Source organism: Uloborus diversus, chromosome 4 (assembly GCF_026930045.1).
Source record: "Uloborus diversus isolate 005 chromosome 4, Udiv.v.3.1, whole genome shotgun sequence".
Taxonomy (NCBI): domain Eukaryota; kingdom Metazoa; phylum Arthropoda; class Arachnida; order Araneae; family Uloboridae; genus Uloborus; species Uloborus diversus.
Window position 1 is genome coordinate 1,985,680 of NC_072734.1, and position 21,241 is coordinate 2,006,920.

A 21,241-nucleotide genomic window follows, 5' to 3' on the forward strand; every position below is an offset into this window, starting at 1 on the left:
ACGTGTTACGGGATTTCAAGGAATCTCTTTTGCAATGAAGTGTGAGCTTTAGGATAAGAAGTCATCCGAGAAAATTCTTTTCTTTATTAAGGGGTCACAGTATCTTTCGAACATTTTTTTAATTTAAGTAAATTTTATATTTCTTTGAAACCATAACATGCATACTTATTTCTTAATCAATAATTTATTTTCAAAATTTAAAAATCTTTTCTACTTTTTTTTAAAATTCAAAAATTTGAAGAAAATTTCAATTATTTTAAAATTTCTAAGGCCTTTTTTAGTTTTGCACTAATTAAATTTTTTTTTTGCTAACGATCACTATAATCATCTCTAAAAATCTGTGCATTCATTTATTTATGAGTTTATTAGAAAATTTTCTGTGATTAATTATGTAAAAAATCAAAGTTAAAAAAAAATTGTTTTTTAAAGGTTTAACATGCTCTAAACATTTGAGTAATTTATAAAATTCTTATCCAATGCACAGTTTTATCAAATATGTTACCCCAATTGCAAAAAGTATTACTTTAAAGCTGTAACTTTAATAGAAAAAAATCCTTAGGGATTCTAATGACATGAAAGCACAAAAATATCATCATCGAGAAAAAGCAGTTTAAAGTTTTTCTTTTGCATAAGAACACATAGCGAGCATGGCCTAAAACCACTCATAACTTTTTTAAATATTTGAACTAAAGCATTGAAACTTTTTCCCTGTGTTCAGAATTGTTTTTACTTTAGAAATAAGCAATAAAAACTTTTTTGATCGTTTCATCATTTTTGAGGTACTGTAATCCCTTAAGCTTATTGCATCCTCTCTGAGTTTATCATTATTGCAAACCTGTAAAATTCGTTTTTGGTGAAAATGTTGGCGGAGTCAAATCAAACTGTTCAAAACCTCGAGATATCCCAGTCACAAAAGAAATCTCTACCTAGTATAAAATGAAGTCCCCAAAAAGCGTCTGTGTGTTTGAACTCTCAAAACTCGAGAACTACCTGGCCGATTTCGCTGAAATTTTCAGTTTGTTCCTTTAAGTCCTGAAAAGGTTTGCAGACCCGTTCGAATAAAATTCGATGAATAGTTCTTTTTTTATTCCGATTTACGTCCAATTTTCACATAAATTCTCAAAAATGGGGGAGAAAAATTACTTGCAGATATTAATATTACATATCGTTAGAAAGGGTAGAATTTTCCGCGTTCTACGCAGTCTGTTTCAATGCTCTAACTTTATTACGACGGGAGTTATTAGCGTTTTTACGTCGAATTTTTTTAGGCTTAACTGAAATTTAGGCACTACTTTCTTCATTAAATAAATCAATAAAAAGTGAAGGAATGGTCCCACAGCTTTCTTTTTGACGCCATTGGACAAATCTACCTTTTTTTTTAAGCCAGATCTAACTCGACCTATGGTCGAAAAAATAAGCTTTTATCTCGAAAGGAAAAAAAGTTACAAGCCTTTTTAAATCAAGTTTAAGAAATCTCGATTCCATTCAAATTGTGAACCATTTTCTTTCGCATTTTAATTCCTTAAACTTATTTTATTTTGTGTTTCCATGGTTACGCATTTTAGATCATCTTTCTGGATTTAATTTCTTAAAAGTATTTTAATATCTGTCGTCATTGTTTGGAAGGGAAATCATGATGGTTTTTTTAATTACTTTTTACGCCTGATTGTTGAATATACGTCACTTGACACAATTTTTATTTTCAAGGTAGACCGGGCAAAGCCGGGCAAATCAGCTAGTCAACACTAAAAGTTTTATCGAGAAACGGTTTGCAGAAAATGATTACGAAGTTTACTTACTCAAACATAAATTATGAATTGAGATTGAGAATAACGTAATACTTCATGAAAGAGGAGGCGGTTGTAGTATAAATGATCAGCCTGCTGCAGAAGTAATTATTCTGTATCGCTTATGTTTCTACATTCAGCGAAGGATAATTGCCTTTTGAGAATTGAAAGAGTTCAATTAATGAATCCAGTATGTCCTACTAATTAAATGCTATCCCTTGGGATCAATTAGCGATTGCTACGAATTGATTAGAGAGAAACTGAAACATAATCGTTGAATGAATTTTTGTATGGTTGAAAGATAATAGAGGAATATGAGGCGAATTTGAAATAGCGGGCAAAGTGAAATGGTTAACTATTTTACTCTGAAAAACATAAATCTTTACTAATAATAAAGCTGAAAGTATCTCTGTCCGGAGGATGTCTGTAGGATGTCTGGATGTCTGGATGTCTGTATCTCTGTGACCTAGACCGTTCGGCAGATTTTCATGAAATTTGGCACAAAGTTAGTTTGTAGCTTGGGGGTGTGAAACTCGAAGCGATTTTTAGAAAATTCGATGTGGTTCTTTTTCTATTACAATTTTAAGAACGAAACTATCATAAGATGGACGAGTAAATTACGAAATTATCATAACGTGGAACCCGTAACATGGGCACAAGCCAATTGGCGAGATACGAAATTATCATAACGTAGAACCTTAACATGGGTAAAAGCCAATTGGCGAGAAAACTCACCACACATTATTTGTAAATATACAGGCGAACCAAAAGACCTTTTAATTTTTCTATTACGGGCAAAGCCGTGCGGGTACCACTAGTCATTTTATAAATTTGATACAGGTATTGTAGAATTTTGTGGCATATAAAAATAATGCTTGTTGTTATATCATGATCTGGTTCTTGCTATTAAAATTTCAACTATAAAATGGGACTTACTGATGTTCAGTATAGCATTCATTTATTTAATATTTGGGATGCTTTGATTTTAAATGGCTAGTGTAATTTATCAAGTGCAAGTGGGTTCTTGCTATTAAAATTTCAACTATAAAATGGGACTTACTGATGTTCAGTATAGCATTCATTTATTTAATATTTGGGATGCTTTGATTTTAAATGGCTAGTATAATTTATCAAGTGCAAGTGGGTTCTTGCTATTAAAATTTCAACTATAAAATGGGACTTACTGATGTTCAGTATAGCATTCATTTATTTAATATTTGGGATGCTTTGATTTTAAATGGCTAGTGTAATTTATCAAGTGCAAGTGGGTTCTTGCTATTAAAATTTCAACTATAAAATGGGACTTACTGATGTTCAGTATAGCATTCATTTATTTAATATTTGGGATGCTTTGATTTTAAATGGCTAGTATAATTTATCAAGTGCAAGTGGGTTCTTGCTATTAAAATTTCAACTATAAAATGGGACTTACTGATGTTCAGTATAGCATTTATTTATTTAATATTTGGGATGCTTTGATTTTAAATGGCTAGTATAATTTATCAAGTGCAAGTGGTTTTTTGCTATTAAAATTTCAACTATAAAATGGGACTTACTGATGTTCAGTATAGCATTCATTTATTTAATATTTGGGATGCTTTGATTTTAAATGGCTAGTATAATTTATCAAGTGCAAGTGGGTTCTTGCTATTAAAATTTCAACTATAAAATGGGACTTACTGATGTTCAGTATAGCATTCATTTATTTAATATTTGGGATGCTTTGATTTTAAATGGCTAGTATAATTTATCAAGTGCAAGTGGGTTCTTGCTATTAAAATTTCAACTATAAAATGGGACTTACTGATGTTCAGTATAGCATTTATTTATTTAATATTTGGGATGCTTTGTTTTTAAATGGCTAGTATAATTTATCAAGTGCAAGTGGGTTCTTGCTATTAAAATTTCAACTATAAAATGGGACTTACTGATGTTCAGTATAGCATTTATTTATTTAATATTTGGGATGCTTTGATTTTAAATGGCAAGTATAATTTATCAAGTGCAAGTGGGTTCTTGCTAGTAAAATTTCAACTATAAAATGGGACTTACTGATGTTCATTTAAAATGGGACTTACTGATGTTCAGTATAGCATTCCTTTATTTAATATTTGGGATGCTTTGATTTTAAATGGCTAGTATAATTTATCAAGTGCAAGTGGGTTCTTGCTATTAAAATTTCAACTATAAAATGGGACTTACTGATGTTCAGTATAGCATTTATTTATTTAATATTTGGGATGCTTTGATTTTAAATGGCTAGTATAATTTATCAAGTGCAAGTGGGTTCTTGCTATTAAAATTTCAACTATAAAATGGGACTTACTGATGTTCAGTATAGCATTCATTTATTTAATATTTGTGATGCTTTGATTTTAAATGGCTAGTATAATTTATCAAGTGCAAGTGGGTTCTTGCTATTAAAATTTCAACTATAAAATGGGACTTACTGATGTTCAGTATAGCATTCATTTATTTAATATTTGGGATGCTTTGATTTTAAATGGCTAGTATAATTTATCAAGTGCAAGTGGGTTCTTGCTATTAAAATTTCAACTATAAAATGGGACTTACTGATGTTCAGTATAGCATTTATTTATTTAATATTTGGGATGCTTTGATTTTAAATGGCTAGTATAATTTATCAAGTGCAAGTGGGTTCTTGCTATTAAAATTTCAACTATAAAATGGGACTTACTGATGTTCAGTATAGCATTCATTTATTTAATATTTGGGATGCTTTGATTTTAAATGGCTAGTATAATTTATCAAGTGCAAGTGGGTTCTTGCTATTAAAATTTCAACTATAAAATGGGACTTACTGATGTTCAGTATAGCATTTATTTAATTAATATTTGGGATGCTTTGATTTTAAATGGCTAGTATAATTTATCAAGTGCAAGTGGGTTCTTGCTATTAAAATTTCAACTATAAAATGGGACTTACTGATGTTCAGTATAGCATTTATTTATTTAATATTTAGGATGCTTTGATTTTAAATGGCTAGTATAATTTATCAAGTGCAAGTGGGTTCTTGCTATTAAAATTTCAACTATAAAATGGGACTTACTGATGTTCAGTATAGCATTTATTTATTTAATATTTGGGATGCTTTGATTTTAAATGGCTAGTATAATTTATCAAGTGCAAGTGGGTTCTTGCTATTAAAATTGGAACTATAAAATGGGACTTACTGATGTTCAGTATAGAATTCATTTATTTAATATTTGGGATGCTTTGATTTTAAATGGCTAGTATAATTTATCAAGTGCAAGTGGGTTCTTGCTATTAAAATTTCAACTATAAAATGGGACTTACTGATGTTCAGTATAGCATTTATTTATTTAATATTTGGGATGCTTTGGTTTTAAATGGCTAGTATAATTTATCAAGTGCAAGTGGGTTCTTGCTATTAAAATTTCAACTATAAAATGGGACTTACTGATGTTCAGTATAGCATTTATTTATTTAATATTTGGGATGCTTTGATTTTAAATGGTTAGTATAATTTATCAAGTGCAAGTGGGTTCTTGCTATTAAAATTGGAACTATAAAATGGGACTTACTGATGTTCAGTATAGCATTCATTTATTTAATATTTGGGATGCTTTGATTTTAAATGGCTAGTATAATTTATCAAGTGCAAGTGGGTTCCTGCTATTAAAATTTCAACTATAAAATGGGACTTACTGATGTTCAGTATAGCATTTATTTATTTAATATTTGGGATGCTTTGGTTTTAAATGGCTAGTATAATTTATCAAGTGCAAGTGGGTTCTTGCTATTAAAATTTCAACTATAAAATGGGACTTACTGATGTTCAGTATAGCATTTATTTATTTAATATTTGGGATGCTTTGATTTTAAATGGCTAGTATAATTTATCAAGTGCATGTGGGTTCTTGCTATTAAAATTTCAGCTATAAATTGAGACTTACTGGTGTTCAGTATAGCATTTATTTATTTAATATTAAGGATGCTTAGTACAATGTATCAAGTGCAAGTGGGGAAAAATGGTGGGAAAAAGTAAAATAGTTAATTTACTTAATTTATTCATTTATCGTTTATACACATCATTTTCAGTGTTTAATGATAAAAAAGTTTAGCACAAAAATAATTTAAGAAATTTATTATTATTATTATTCAAAGGGTTTGTTTTTCATAAAACAGATTTTCTTGACTTTCAAGAAGTTTGGTGCAAGCTAAAAAATTAAATTTATATTTATAGAACAAATTATAGAACAAATTTTACGCATAAAATTTGGATGTACAAAATGTCAAAAGAGTATCAAGTTATTAGCGTGACACGCTAATCTGATTTGGAGCTGAACGAACTTTGGAACTACTGTCCTGTATTTCTAATCAATTTTAAAATGTTATAGTTAACACGAAGCTTGACTCTAAATTTACCCATTCGTAGAAAGTTTCCGCCTGTGTAGTCAACTTTTAGGTAACATGTTCTCTGAGCTCACCTTTGATGTTGTGCTATCGACCAACAAGGAAATACTTTAGATGCCAAAAGAAATGAAAGTTGCTGTGAACAAGGTCGGGGCAGTCCGGAGAACGTTCAAAGACGTCCCATCCCACTGAGAGTCCGCATGGTTGAGTACACAAGCGGCAACTTTCTACGAATAGGTATACAAAAGCATGTACCACGCTATGACAAATGCTTGGAAAATCACGGGAGCAATGTTGAAAAATAGACTAATGGTGGTAAATTTTTTTGCAATAAATGTCTTTGCTTTATCCTGTACTTCTTTTCTTATTTCAAAACGGTACTTACTTTAAAAAACAGCCCTTGTTTGTCACAAAAAAAAAAAAAAAAAAGTTATGTAATTTTTTTTGCCATTTTTTAGATTTTTTAAAAAGTAGATAGTTGTCATTTCAAGCAGGGTCTCCCCCCCCCCCATAAAACGTATAAAACTCATACTCGAGTTTTATACTCGAGGACAGTTTCTCACAAAGCTGACATAGCTTCTCCTCGGCCCTGACTTTTAGGTACTGTACAATTTTGTATTTATGATGCAAAAGGCAAAGGAAATGTTGGAAAAAATGGCAGTAACAGAAATACGCTTCTAGATTGAATTGTTTGTTAGTGTAAAGATAAGTTTTTAATTAAAAATTCTGTGTCTCTCAAAAGGACGATTTCACCGTCACGTGTGGGACAAATTGAACTACGTTTTTTCCTTTCATTTGCATACATATAAAATTATTTAGGGCTAAAAAACAAAAGTTTCCTGACCTAAGGAAAGTACTCGTCTTTACTTGTGCGATTTCTTACGCAAAAAATTATTTTTCCCAATTTCTATTTTAATTGTCATTTTTAAAATGAAGTTTACCTGTCACATGCATGATACAATCTGGTGCATCCGTTTTGAACTTCTCAATTCTAGACAGATATCCTCAGAATCTATTGCTGAGAAGATTTTAAATACGCAGGATGCCCGAAAAACCCTTGACGCGTTTTAAAAATTAATAGAAAGGTAACAAATTTTCGTATCAATATATGCAGTTTGCGCCATAATAATTTACTGGTTCACGAACTTCTTTCTGTTTATTTGGGTAAAATTGGATTGTTTCCGAAATTTTAAAAGTATTTCTTATTGAAAGAGCATGCTTAAAACATAGGATTTAATTATTTTTCAAATAATTTGGCAAAGTTGATTATTTTTGTAACAAATATATTATTTGATGCGTAGATTCAAATTTTTTTTTTTTAGGTTTCTGCACATGACATCACAAGTGATGAAATGCTATTAGCGCACAGCGCAACATTTAATTCACTTCTTTACTCTCATGTAGTGGCTACGTGGTTGACAGCAAAGCGTAAACATTCAGCGCGCCAATGGAGTGGCGCGCTAAAATACTTCACTTGTGACGTCATAAATACCATGCCTAATATCCAAAATCGGACGTTTTAAAAATTAAAGAATAACTGTTGGGAAAATAAAAGTTTTTTTTCTGACTTCATGTTTTTTTTTTTTTTGCTTATTCCACCAATTTTAGTGACTTAGAGCAGAAATTTGACTGACGGAAACAACTCAATTGTTTAACATTGCAAACATTAAAGAACTGAAAACAAGCTTAAGTAGGCTTAACTGCGTCCGCAGTCCATGCTGACTAGAAAACCAAAGCCCCTCAAAACTAAATCCCTAACGCATTTGCCTCAAAAAGTGTACTTCCATTAAATGCTGCGCTGACTTCCGGTACACTTTTCAACGCTACCTGGAAGAAATACAAGGATGGCGTTGCTATGGCGATGGATCCGAACAATTCAAATCAAACTGTTAGTTGGTTAAGTTCAAAGTTTAAATTTAGAAATCAACCAATTGTGTTACTCGCTATTAATTTCATATAACCTTCTGATCCGTGGCAGTGTGGCAGGTGTACAAAAATTTGGTTATCCTTGTTCCCTCGATTTGGGATCACTTTTGCTCTATCGCCGCGTTCACAACACACTTTTCGACCCGGTAAATCCCCGCTCTGGCTTCGCAAAAAACCGATTGAAAAATTCCCCTTTTCCATACAAAAAAGAAGTTTCCCATTGTATCACAGAAAGCGGTTTTTACCCAGCATCCTTAGCGGATAGTAGACGAACTTGTTTCGCGTAATGCATTCTGGGAAAAATTCCGCTTTCACTCCAGAAGCAAGCAGGAGGAGAAAAAATCCACATATACCCCGCAAATAACCGGAATGCGATGAAAAGCAGGTTTTTTCCGCTGTCGAAAGTGTCCATGGAAACGGCCCTTATGTTAACAGTGAGAAAGCGACAGGCATTCAGGGGGCATTGTCAGAACACAGGATGTACCTCTTGAGTACCTCTAGGTGTGGTTCGATCAACAAGTGGCAGCACTCAACTCTGGCTATGAAAATTATTGTTTTTTGATTAATAAAATGACTAAACACTTCATATTACGTTTGTTTTTCTTACTGTGACGGTACAGCGCCATTTTCAAATACAATTTGGAAGGTTTTTTTCCTTTTTTTTTTTGCGATGTCATAAAACAATTCGTGCTCATGTGAAATTAAGTGAAGTATTCTTGTGCGAACTGTGCATATTCATACTACAGTTTGTTGCTTTTCTATGAGTTTTAAAAATGTCTGAAGGACATTTCCGACACCCTGTATATTTTGCTTTCCTACCAATTATTTTCTAGAGTTAGTTATAAAAGGAAACTAATAGTGGCAATTCCATAGAAAGTGATACATTTTGCCCTGCAAGTAGCAAGTTTATATTTTATTTTGAAAGTAATATTTAGAAAATGTAATAACAAAAACTTCTTTGCCTAAACAAGAACTCACATGAGTGGCCAAAATATTTTTATTTATTACACGTTTTGATGTTAATTATGTGGCTGTTAGGGGCTTCGAAAAAACGTCTGCTTTTCTGTAGAACGTCCCAAGGTCGTTTCTTGAAATGCGTTGTATGTAAAGGACTATATTGAAAAATTCAATGCAGATAACAAAAAAGGCAATTTCAATTTCGCATCAGTAGAACGAATAAAATTATTTATTTTCTTACTTTTTGCAGAACAGACTCGCTGAGTTTCTCCCTATTGATTATTTTAATGGCAACCTTTCTTCCCGTGATGCAATGCACGCCTAACTTCACCAAACCTGAAAAGAAAAAAAAATGCTGCGATTAGAATAACAATTAAACTAAGTGATGGAAAGTGCTATTAAAAGAACTTTTTGCTGTCCGTCGCGTCAAAGAAAAGAAAAATGGCTATAAATAGTATTTATAGCTTCGGAATACGTTTGTGATATTGAATTCATTAGGTGAGAGCAATCTGACGGCATCAAGCAAGCTGGCATTAATGGACCGTGATACATCAGGGCATCATGGAATGCGAAAAGAAAGATAAGCTCCCTCCTTTGCAAACACATTAAATACTGCGAGAGCTGTAAGATTTGGGCGAAAACATTCAATCCTATTTTTATCAATTTTTTCTTAAATAATTTATTTACCTTCAAGATAGGCATAATCTTTTTCAAATCTTAAGATTTCATATTCGAATACATTGACCCGTTTGATTTTTTTAAGGATCCAAATGTATGATATAATTTTTATTCTTTCGGTTTTCTATTTTATTTATTATAATTGTTCTGAATTAGTGTTTTTATTCTGCTCCGTGCGAGTCACTGATTGCATTCGCTGATGTTATAGAAGAATTTAAGGGTTGTGAAAATTTCTTCGTTAGGTTTTTAATTTTCATTGTTTTTTTTAATACATCTTAGAAACTTCTGTATCTAGGAAAATAATGCTTTGTCCGTCAGCCTCTGAAAACACCTGGTTTTGTTTCTGTTTCACATTATTTCTGACACTTTGCTAATTACTTACAACCGTTTTATAAATGACTCTTGAGTAGTTCAGGCCAGCTGGACCCTTTTTAAATGCTTTATTTGTTCTTTATTTTACTATGCCTGGATTCAGGAACGGCAGATCATGTATGGATGATGTGTTTGTAGTAAAACAAATAATTGAGAAGCGTCGAGAATTTAATCTAGAAACACATATGATTTTTATTGACTATGAAAAGGCTTTTGATCGTGTAGATAGAGAGAAACTGTGGTCTATAATGGAAAAAAAGAGGCATTCCTAGACATCTAATCCAGTTCTGTCAGTCTCTTTATCAAAATACAGACATACTGATTGATACAGAGAAAATCAAAACTAATCAAGGAGTACGTCAAGGCTGTGGTTTATCCCCAACCCTTTTCAATATTTATATTGATGATATCCTGCGTATTTGGAAAGCATTAGTTAATGCTGGTATTAACCTAAATATGTCAACCTTTGTTAATACATTACTCTTTGCTGACGACCAGATTATTATGCAATCAAATGAAGACGATCTTCAAAGATCCACCTACATCCTCCACAAGGTATGCCAAGAATATAATATGAAGATCTCAATTCCGAAAACTAAAACAATGGCATTTAGAGGTAAAGAGCCAATTAGAAGTAAAATTGTTATTGATAATAGAATTATTGAACAAGTGAAGCACTTCAACTACCTAGGATGTGACATCACCTTTGACCGCGACAATGATGTCCAAAACAAACTACATAGGTTTCAACACTTATGTGGAACCGTTACAAGAACCCTAAAGGGAAAAACGAGAAAGGAAACACAACTGAAGTTCTTTAAGCTTATGGCGGTGCCAACCTTACTATACGGCTCTGAAACATGGACTTTGAACGGTCAAGAAACTAGTAGAATTCAAGCAGCAGAGATGAAATATTTGCGATCACTGAAGAACTGTACTATCCTAGACAAAATAAGGAATGAATCTATTCGAAGGGAGTTACAGATATTCAGTCTCAATGAAAAAATTACGGAATATCGTAACGATTGGAAAAACCATGTTCGACGTATGGCACGAGGGAGACTTCCAAGAGCTGCCTTTTATCACAGACCAAGGGGCAAACGAGACCGTGGTAGGCCCAGGAAGCGGTGGGGCGACCAAGAAGCCGGAACAGGCAATATGCCTAATCCTTGAAGAAGAAGATGATGATGATGATTTTACTATGCTTGATATTTTTAAACTGATTTTCAAATTTGATTCATTAGAGGTATTTGTATTTTTTGAATAGCTTGTTTGTTTTCTCAATTTTTATTGCTAATCATAAAAAACTGCATTTTTTAGCAGTTTTAGTCGGAATTCAAACATTTGCAGGTAGCAGATTTCTTTTTGGTTTTAAAAGCATTCATTATCCACTCTTTCACTTTTCAATTACCAGATAGTTTCATAGCTTATGAGTCTTTTTTTTTTGCGTAATTTTCAGCGCAGTTAGCAATAAATTAATCAGTTGATCAAGTAAAAGGAATAAAATCATGAATGAAAGCTTAATACAATTTTTTTTAAAAATCTAAAAATGAAAACAACTTAGAAAGCAAAATATAAATGATTTCAATAATTCACCCTGTTATAAAGGGAAAAAAAGGGTTTTAAAACTCTTGCTTTATTTGCGTTAGGATGAATAGATTGTGAGATCCAATGCCATTGCATGAAATATTTCCTAAAAATTTATATTACGACGTAGTAAGACGTATATTCACGATTCAAATAAACTATAGGAGGCGCTGCTGTGTCTGGCCACTGGCTGCTGAAAGAGGTAAAGCGCAGACACTCGAGACACACCCTCTGACACCTGTCCAATGAGACATCTGTCTCGTCCGCGCAAAATTGCAATACTTTACGACTTTGGATAATTTGTTAAATCACCAAAAGGTGGCGTATGTAGGCTCTAGAATTTTAAGTAGCACATGATGGTAAAATTGCTTTTACTGTCCAACCACGGATTGCATGGAATTTTCAAACGTCCAGATAAGACGAATCTATGTGAATAAGGGGGAAAAGTAAAAATTTGATACGCGTATTCCGCCCATTTGAATGAGACTCTGCTTCTGCAAAAGCTGACATCGGTAAAAAATAATAGGTTCGTCCATTTCCGGCTGTAAAACGGATGTTTGTCTTTCCATACAATCCGTGGTCAGACAGTAATTACATCGATTTTCAGAAATTAAAAATATTTTTAAGGGATTATTATTTTTTTAAATTTTAGTTTAAGACACGCGATATATGGCAACACTAATAACTATCTTTATGATTCCTTCGCTTTTGATTAACGAACATATTTTGTCTGTTGGCAAAATCAACGCTCAACAAGCAATTCAACTGCCTTCTGAATCATTTTTCAGTAAAATGCATAGCTCGCAATGTTCTGATAATGTAAAACTGAAGCGGACGCTCCATTTTGGCTTTAATCTGGCCATTTTGGACAGTGTTTGTGGGGTTTTCCTTACTTTTAGTCTCTAAGTTTTTTATTTCATTTTCATCTGCTGTTTCACGTCGGCAAAGCGAAAAAAAAAAAAAAAACAGCGTCAGTGGTACGATGCGAAAATATTTGCCAACAGAGAAAAATAAGGGACTGTTTTCTCAGTTAACGAAATAGTTCCGGCAAAGTGAACTAAATCATCGAGAGGTGGACGAGTGAAAACAAACAGAAGTCGTAGTTCTAAAGCGATTAAAAATAAAATACGGATACCAGGCTTATGCGATTTTGCTGTCTGCCCTTCTCTTGGAGTTCAAATTATTCTCCGTTGAAATTTATCCTCTCCCCATAATAAAATAAAATTTGCAAAATCATCAACCTTCAAAAACATTAATATGATGAGATACATTAGGAATTTGGGCTTTAATTGTGTTTTTTAAAAAGGTTATTAGCAGTCTACTTATAGGTTGTAAAACAATTCTCTCACAGAAAAGTCTAGATAAAAGCACTGCAAGCGTAAATAGCTACCTTGTGAATGGAGGACAAACTCTGTCTAGCTCGATTTCAAGATTATACTAGTTTAAATGGCCCCCTTAACTTTGAGACACTTTATGCACAAATTAGTGTTCTATTTGTATCCCTACTAAGTAAAATTATAAGCACTATACTTCATTTCATAAATTTAAAATCACTTAAAATACTTTTTAATACGTACTTGAAGTTTATAGAGCATGATATAATAGTAAACTTGTACTAGTGTCTGATATTAACATGTAATCTATTAATTTTATTGAGAAAACACGTACATCCGAACAAACTTAATATTAACATCGACAACTTTCTAAAATCTCTGCTCTCATATGAATATGGTATGAAGGAATAAAAAAGGCCCGACAAGGTTTCTTCATGAAGAGTTATTAAAAACAAGATTTTGTTTTATTTTTCAATTACGCAAGAAAAAACGCGCAGTATTTATAAGTAAATGGGAAAGTTTCACTGCAAAGCTTACATAAATAATGAATTTGTGAAAGGTGGAAGGGGATAATGGGACAAAAGCAGCATGGCACAAAAATATACGTCAAGAACAATGAAAAAAATGCCTCGAAGTTTGGCATTTAACGACCTATTTTTCTGCCCGAAAAATTGCTTTCATCAATGAAAAATTATTTTTCGCATATTTTCTCGAACATAAAAATGTGAAAGGTTATTTTTTTCCCTTGGAAAACTGTATTTTAGTTATTGCTTCGTTAATAACGTGGTATTTAGTGTTATAAAAGCGCCGTAGCTATTTCAAAAAGCAGATAACGCCGCTTCTATCAATATACTATGAGATGTTGAGCATTTAATCATGGTTGAATAACATCATCAGCTGCTTCGTCGTATGCAAAACGTCAAAACTAGATTTTGGGGATAATTTGCTGCGTATAAAACTTGGTAAAGCACTGAATAAGTAATCACGGGGTGATTTGCTGTCCATAAAACTTCGGAAACGCCAAACTTGAATTTGGAGTTTATTTAATGCCAGTGAAATACGAGCTAATGTGTGCATCACATAACTTCCTTTTACTCCAATTTAATGTCATTTTCTCATTATTGGCAGCGTTAAAATGATTCAATAGTTTACTCTCTAAATATCACCAACACTGGCCAAATTGAATCCAGATTTAAAAAAAAATAATTAAAAAATCGCCAAATTTGTCGCCAAGTAGGCGACAAAACTTGTCGACCAAAAGACTGGCGATATATCGCCAAGTGTCCGCCAAATTACAATACCACTTGAATTTACATCGAAGTTAACAATGATCCCCCCACCCCCAAAGGGGCAAAAGACCCCCTTTGGAGCATACGAATGCAACCAAAAAAGAAGGTACACAACTAGACCCCACTAGGAGTCTACGTATCAAATTTCAACTTTCTAGGACATTCCGTTCTTGAGTTATGCGACATATATACACACATACACACATACGCACATACATACGCACATACATACGTACATACAGACGTCACGAGAAAACTCGTTGTAATTAACTCGGGGATCATCAAAATGGATATTTCGGGTGTCTGTACGTTCCTAGGCACATATCCACGTGGGGTCGGGTTGAAAAAAAAACTCAACATTCATTTGGGGTTGAGAAAAATGGAAACTAAGGCCAATTTTTGGATGAAAATTTTTTCGCGAATACAATACTTCCTTTTTTGTAAAAGGAAGTAATAAGGAACGGTTAAATCTCGAACTAGGCAATATCAGCACCAGTGTTGATGTTTAGCGACAGTAAATAGTGGAAGTTGGAGATAGAGTGTGACTCTGATAGGTTAGTGCATGACCTTGACCGTGTTTACTTCTTTTGGAGAGTTAAGCGAAAAAGGGCGTTGTTATTGGTGCGGATTTTAATTGGGATACTGTTGCAAAATTACTACGGAAAATATCAAACTCAACTCACTGTCAATTACTTTTCCCTGTTACCGTTACCACACAAAAAGTAAGCATTGTCAAGGACTTGCCTCAAAGTATCTGCGCAATTGATATTTAGTTATCAGCATAATTCCATATGTTACGCATTTAACCATGGTTGAGTAGCATCTTGTAGCTACTTCGACGCAAAACTTCGAATCTGGATTTTGGGGATAATTTGCTGCCTTGCAAACCTTATAAAGCATTTAATGTGTAGCTAGGGTATAATTTGTTTTTCATAAAACTTAAGATCTGTTAACCTTGAATTTGGAGTTCATTTCAAACCTGTAAAACGTAAGAAACTTTTAAAGGAGGATCAGGGAGTAAAGAAGAAAAAGAACGGTTTTGATGATTTTTTAAATATTTTAGGAAGAGGGGAGGGGGGGAATACCACCATAAGTCTCCGAATTTCCCCCAAATGTTCATGATTTTTAATTTTGCACCTCTCTTGCTCCTCAGAAGAATGTTAATGGTGAAAATATAGTGATCCCTTCCCCTCCAAATAAACATAAAGACTATGAAGCTGTCGAAAACTAAAACAAAGTTGGGGGGGGGGGGGGGGGGGGCAGCATTGAAAAAAAAAAAAAAAAGACGGTGGGGAAAAACGGGGGTCTTATTTGGATTCAGGGGTGTCGTTTTAATAAGAATCAGCAAAAATGATGTCAGAAGCATTTGAAGGTTTTTCTTTTTCTGTTCAGTGTTAATATTATGACGAACCTTTCCATTTTCAATTTACAACGAAGAGTATGGCAAATTTCATTCGATAAAATTATACGTTTTGAATTAAAGCGATCCCGAAAAATCGTTGGCGTATTCACAGGCATTTTTCAAAAATGGTCAAATGGGTTAAACACACCTTAAAACACGAAAATGCGTCAAAATTCGAAAACTTTCTTATGCGTTTTGAACATAGAGCAAAGGAATGCAAAAATATGAAAGCAAAACTTGCGTATTTCTCAATTCTTAACGGAATAACCAAGGAAGTAACTGGAGAAAATAAAATGTTCTCAAATAAAGGAATATTATGACTCTTATGACTTTACAGCTGATTATTTATCTCAGTATCTGGAGGTCTTCCACTTCCAAACAGTGCATAAAAAATGTCTAAATAACTTTATACTGATTACGAATGTTTCATAACTGAAGTTCTTTTTTTTTAACCTTCGTTTTAAGGACAGGTTTAAAACTAGTCAACAAGTTAAAGTTGCTTTCATCAATTTTGAAAAAAAAAATTAATCATAATAATCCTGGTAAAAATAATGTTTAAAATACCTAAAACCGCTCCCTCAAAACAACTGTGAGCATTTTCTGTCCAAAAATTAAACCTCATAAATTTTTTTCGCGATGCTCGATCGGGTCGTTTCCAAACTTTTAAAAGTATTTTTTCCTGAAAGAGCATGCTTAAAAACATAGAATCTGACCATTTTTTAAATACTTTCTTTAAGTTTAATTTTTTTTAAAAAATTACTTAAATCGGTGCCATAGAATAATAATAAGAGTAGATCGAGCTTTCCCAGACTTGCTGATGAAAAAATTGGTTCATGGATACATCATGTGACTGGTGGGAGGCTTGGCAAAAACTTTGGCGGCATGGTTGCTAGATGGCAGGATTATCTATAGTTTGGCACTCGACATGTATTTTAAGACGTAATGTGATTACATTATAATTTTTTTTACAGGTGCAGAGATTGAACTGTTTTTCTTTTAGTTATGCATTATTTTGACATTAGTAATTAGTTTTTGATCACAGTTTTCAGTAACTTTTATTTCATTCGGAACTGCTACTTCAGCGTTAGCGTGAACATAATGGCGTAAACGTTTTGTGTTACCGCAAAAATGTACTAATCGGTATCTTAAATTGAAATTTTAGGTAAAAATCTTACCATTTGCCGATTCTTTTTGGGTGCTTACATCTTAAATTGCTTAGAGAGTTATTGAAATTGACTAAAGAAAATGCACAGTACTATCTAAACGAAAAACTCACTATATTAACAAAATATTTACAACTTAGAATAACAAATTTACAAATCGGACTCCATAAAAGATCATTCTTCCGCGTTCCATCAATTCTATTTATTTTATTTCTCACTGGCGTTGATCGTCTGCTACGATCAACGCCCGCTGTTGCTGGGATATCCACCAGTCACATGGTTTGGTTTATGAGCAGCAAAAGGGTTGTCATACTCGGTCTATTCTTATTATTAGTCTATGATCGGTGCTCTTTCATCGTTTATCGCTTCTGCGGATGACATCACAAATGATGAAATGATATTCAGTGTTGCCATTCACGGTCCAAAATATTTAATTCGCATCTTTACTCACGGGTATCGGCTACGATATGGTTGATAGCAAGCGTGGAGCGCAATTTTAATTCTCTGCTTGATTATCATAACGTTGAAATGCGGTACAAAGATGCGCCAAACAGCATCATTTGTGACGTCATCAAGACCATGCCTTGTTTGAAGAATCGGACATTTTAAAAAAATTAATTAAAAAATAACTGCTGGGAAAATAAAAGTATTTTCTGAGTCCATGTTATTTTTTTTTTTTGCTTATTCTATCAACTTCAGTGACAAAAAGTACTACTTTTGACTAAAGGAAACAACCCCATTGAAAGCAAATTCATCACTACGCTCTTTTTTTCCCCGTAAAAGGTTTTTCCTTCAAAGACTCGGTATTTCACTTTAAATTATTATAAATAAAAATTAAAAAACTGCTAGAGTAACTGTTAAATGCTAAATGGATGTATATAATACATGGCAGTATTTATTTCAAAGTTTGAAATCTATTATTTTTTCTATTGTACTTTGACCCTGATTTTTTTCGTGAGAAATACACGTTTTTTTTCTTTGACTGCCTTAACAAAACGATAAGAAGACAAAAGAAAAAAAAAAGACTGATGGCAAGTACCACATAATTTACCAGTACGCTTATTATGTTGTTTCATGTCATAAATTACGGGACACAGTAAATCATCATAAAAATTTAAATCTATTTTTTATAGTATATGTACAAAATTAAAAATCATTACCAACATTAAAAAAAAGTCGCGGAGTAACGAGAATTTCCCGAATTTAGGAAAAAAAAAACATCATCATCATCATGACTTGCTTCATTGGAATCGATTGCATTTTATTGGTCTAGTTATCGTTCAAGAATCCGACGGTTGGTTTAACAGTAGTTTTAAAAAAATTAATTAATGAAATTATTATTCGTGCGTACTTCAAGTAAATAAAACCCGTGCCTTTTTGTGTTTTGAAAATAAAACATTCTAATGGGGTTTTGAGGATTGTTGTACTTATCCTAAATTATTATTTGTTTTTTCCAGAAGCGTTAATTTCGCGTCACGAGAAAACTCGTTGTAATTAACTCGGGAATCGTCAAAATGGATATTTCGGGTGTCTGTACGCTCCTAGGCACATATCCACGTGTGGTCGGGTTGAAAAAAAAAACTCATCATTCATTTGGGGGTGAGCAAAATGGAAATTAAGGCCGATTTTTGGGGGAAATTTTTTTCGCGAATACAATACTTCCTTTTTTGTAAAAGGAAGTATAAAAATGTTGAAATTGGTTTGGTTGGTCTACCTGACCATATTTATTACTATTTTGTGTTCCACTAAAACAAAAGTATAAAATATTATTTTGAGCAATGACTGTCAGAAAATCTGTCACACCCCGACACGCATTCTAAGCCGCCCGCACGATTTAATCCTTTCTGGGAGTCATCTTTTATGATGTGCCTCTATTTCCTCTAGATAGGGAAAAAAGATGAACTTAATCCCTAGCGACTTACCTTCCATTTTCCCCACCGAGACGCAGGGAAGGAGAAAAAGGTTGAGAATCTCCCAACTGCTTCCTAAACTGATGAGTTATGCACGTGATGATGAGCTCAAATCATGGGGGTCACTAGGGAGTTTTTACTTATTCAGAGACAACTTTAAGGCGAACTTACAGATTATGGGTTATGGGTAAGATGCCTTAGAAAGCGGCTATCTAACTCGAATCAGATGGTTTTAAGAGTAGCTTCAAGCGAAGTGTGAAATAGGAGGGTGCGGGGTGACAAGGTAAGGTTACTTTTAAAGAAATACTTGACGCAAAGTCATTTAATTTGTACGATTTTTGACCAAAAGAACAAAAACACTTTATCTCCGATGTTGTTTTGAAGCCAAAGTGTTGATTTTTAAAAACCTTTTAAAAATATTTTTTGGCATATTTGTTTTTTATAAATCACGGAGGAAATACTTAAAAAGTCATATTTAAATTTAAGTCTGGTTTGTGGTTTAAAAAATGGCTACATTGGATTAAGCTGAAAAGCCAGCAAATATACTTTAGAGTCTTGAAACATCGATAAATATTGGAAAAAAATCTTAGTGATAAAGTTTTATCTTTTATTTCTGACAGCTGAACAAAAATTAGACATTTTCGAACCCCTAAATAAAGTAACTACTGTCCGGGATGGTAAGCATTGGTCCATCCAAGATGACATTTGGCCTGACGAGCCCCAGGCTTCTTCAGAACACAAATGAATTCGAATGAAAAGTCTGTACCATTTGGATCTTGATCAAGAATAGCACCAATCTCAGATGATAGACCGAGACCTTAGTTCTCATTGGACAGGACAGAAGATAGATCGGGATCTTAATTCTCTTTGGATAGGACACTAATGTCGGTATGTGGATCTTGATCTCAATTAACACTGGACACAACACTAACCTCAGTATATGGAACTTGATCCTAAGACCTCCTACACGCAAGGGAGTTAGTTGAATCAACTTTTCGAAAAGTTGCCTGTAAGCCAACTGATGTTTTCCATTGTGTTCACACGAGGCAACTTAGTTGAATTAGCTTTTTTTTCCAATATAAGTCGAATTTATTCGAGATACTGTTCCACAACGCTGTTAAAACTGAACCGAGTCAACTCAACTAGTTTTCTCGTCTGTGGAGCGAACGCTTGGCAATGTCCCGATGGATTGAATTAACTAAAAAGTTGATTGCATTCATCTAGGAGAGAATGGTTGAGCAACACATGTGCCCGATAAGTGGACTATCGTGTTATAGATGGCGGGTGATTTCTTCACTTTTCCACCTGGTTACACATCCTGATGACCGTCGCACAGTGGGGCGAAAACGACAAAAAGCTCTTATAAATGGGTTTTTTCCCCTATACTAAACCAATTGAGGATTAATAAATTTGCACAGGCCTACCTCTTAGGCATTCAGAACTGGAATTTTAGAGCCCTTCGTCCACTACAAAGCTGAAGGGAGCCTTTAGAAAGTTGAAGAACCATGAGTGCAGGAATTTACAAAAAATGCTTTTAAGAAGTCTATAATTTTTTTCTTATTAAAGACGGGTATGTTTAATTTCTCTCGTGTCTAACAATAGTAATATGACGAAAAAAAAATGAATAATCGAATTCTCAAACCGAAAATCGGTTTTGATCAGCGCCAAAAACTTCGGAATTCAAGGTTATTTTTTTCAAAACACTCTACAAAAAATGTCCTATTATGTCCTCTTAGAAATTAATATTAATGAGTCATAAATGGTCGGTAGAAAGACCCTGAAAAGGAATTAGCTGCGTAAGCCAGTGAACTTTGGACCCTGAGCCCAAAGAAATCGAGAAAAATCCATTATAGCATGCCTGTGCAAACAAACAAGCGAGAGAGATTTAAGAACACTTTTAAGCTTTTTTTGGCGTTGTCGCTCCACTGTGCGTCGGTTTGAAAGTTTATTCAGCTAAGTTACCCAGTGTGAAGGAGGCCTTAAGATCAAGATCCATACGATACAAACAACTCTTTCAAAGTTATTTGAGCTTTGAGAAACCAGAGATAGGACAGGCGAAGCGTCAATCAGAAACATCTTGGATGGATCACGTTTTACAAGGCCCGAAGGTTGTAATATTATTTACGTGAGCTGGACACCGAGACGGTTGGACAACTGGAGAATCCAGAGTTCAATGTTTGCCGGTCAAAGATCCTCCATGTGCTCTAATAATGACTAGTGCACGTTAAATCTGTAGTGGTCACAACGTCTTTCATGCTCCCATCCCATATCAATGCCAATGGCGGTGCTGGATCAGAGATTGCTCTGCTCCATGTTTCGATCAATAAACAGAGCTGTTTTCGGAGCTCCATGCAAACGATTTAACCACGTGTAGTAGTACGTGCGGGAGGCCTTAATGTGAATAGTGAGTACATTGTTGACGTTCGCTGTAAAATTCT

The 21,241-nt window shown here is 33.6% G+C and overlaps 1 protein-coding gene across 1 annotated transcript in view; it reads right to left on the minus strand.

Moving 5' to 3' along the window:
* Window positions 1–21,241, minus strand: part of LOC129219759 (serine/threonine kinase SAD-1-like) — a 160,182-nt gene that overhangs the window by 73,994 nt on the left and 64,947 nt on the right. The window contains exon 2 of the mRNA XM_054854052.1: window positions 9,310–9,404. Coding sequence (XP_054710027.1) covers window positions 9,310–9,404 — 95 coding nt within the window. The remainder of the gene's footprint in view (window positions 1–9,309; window positions 9,405–21,241) is intronic.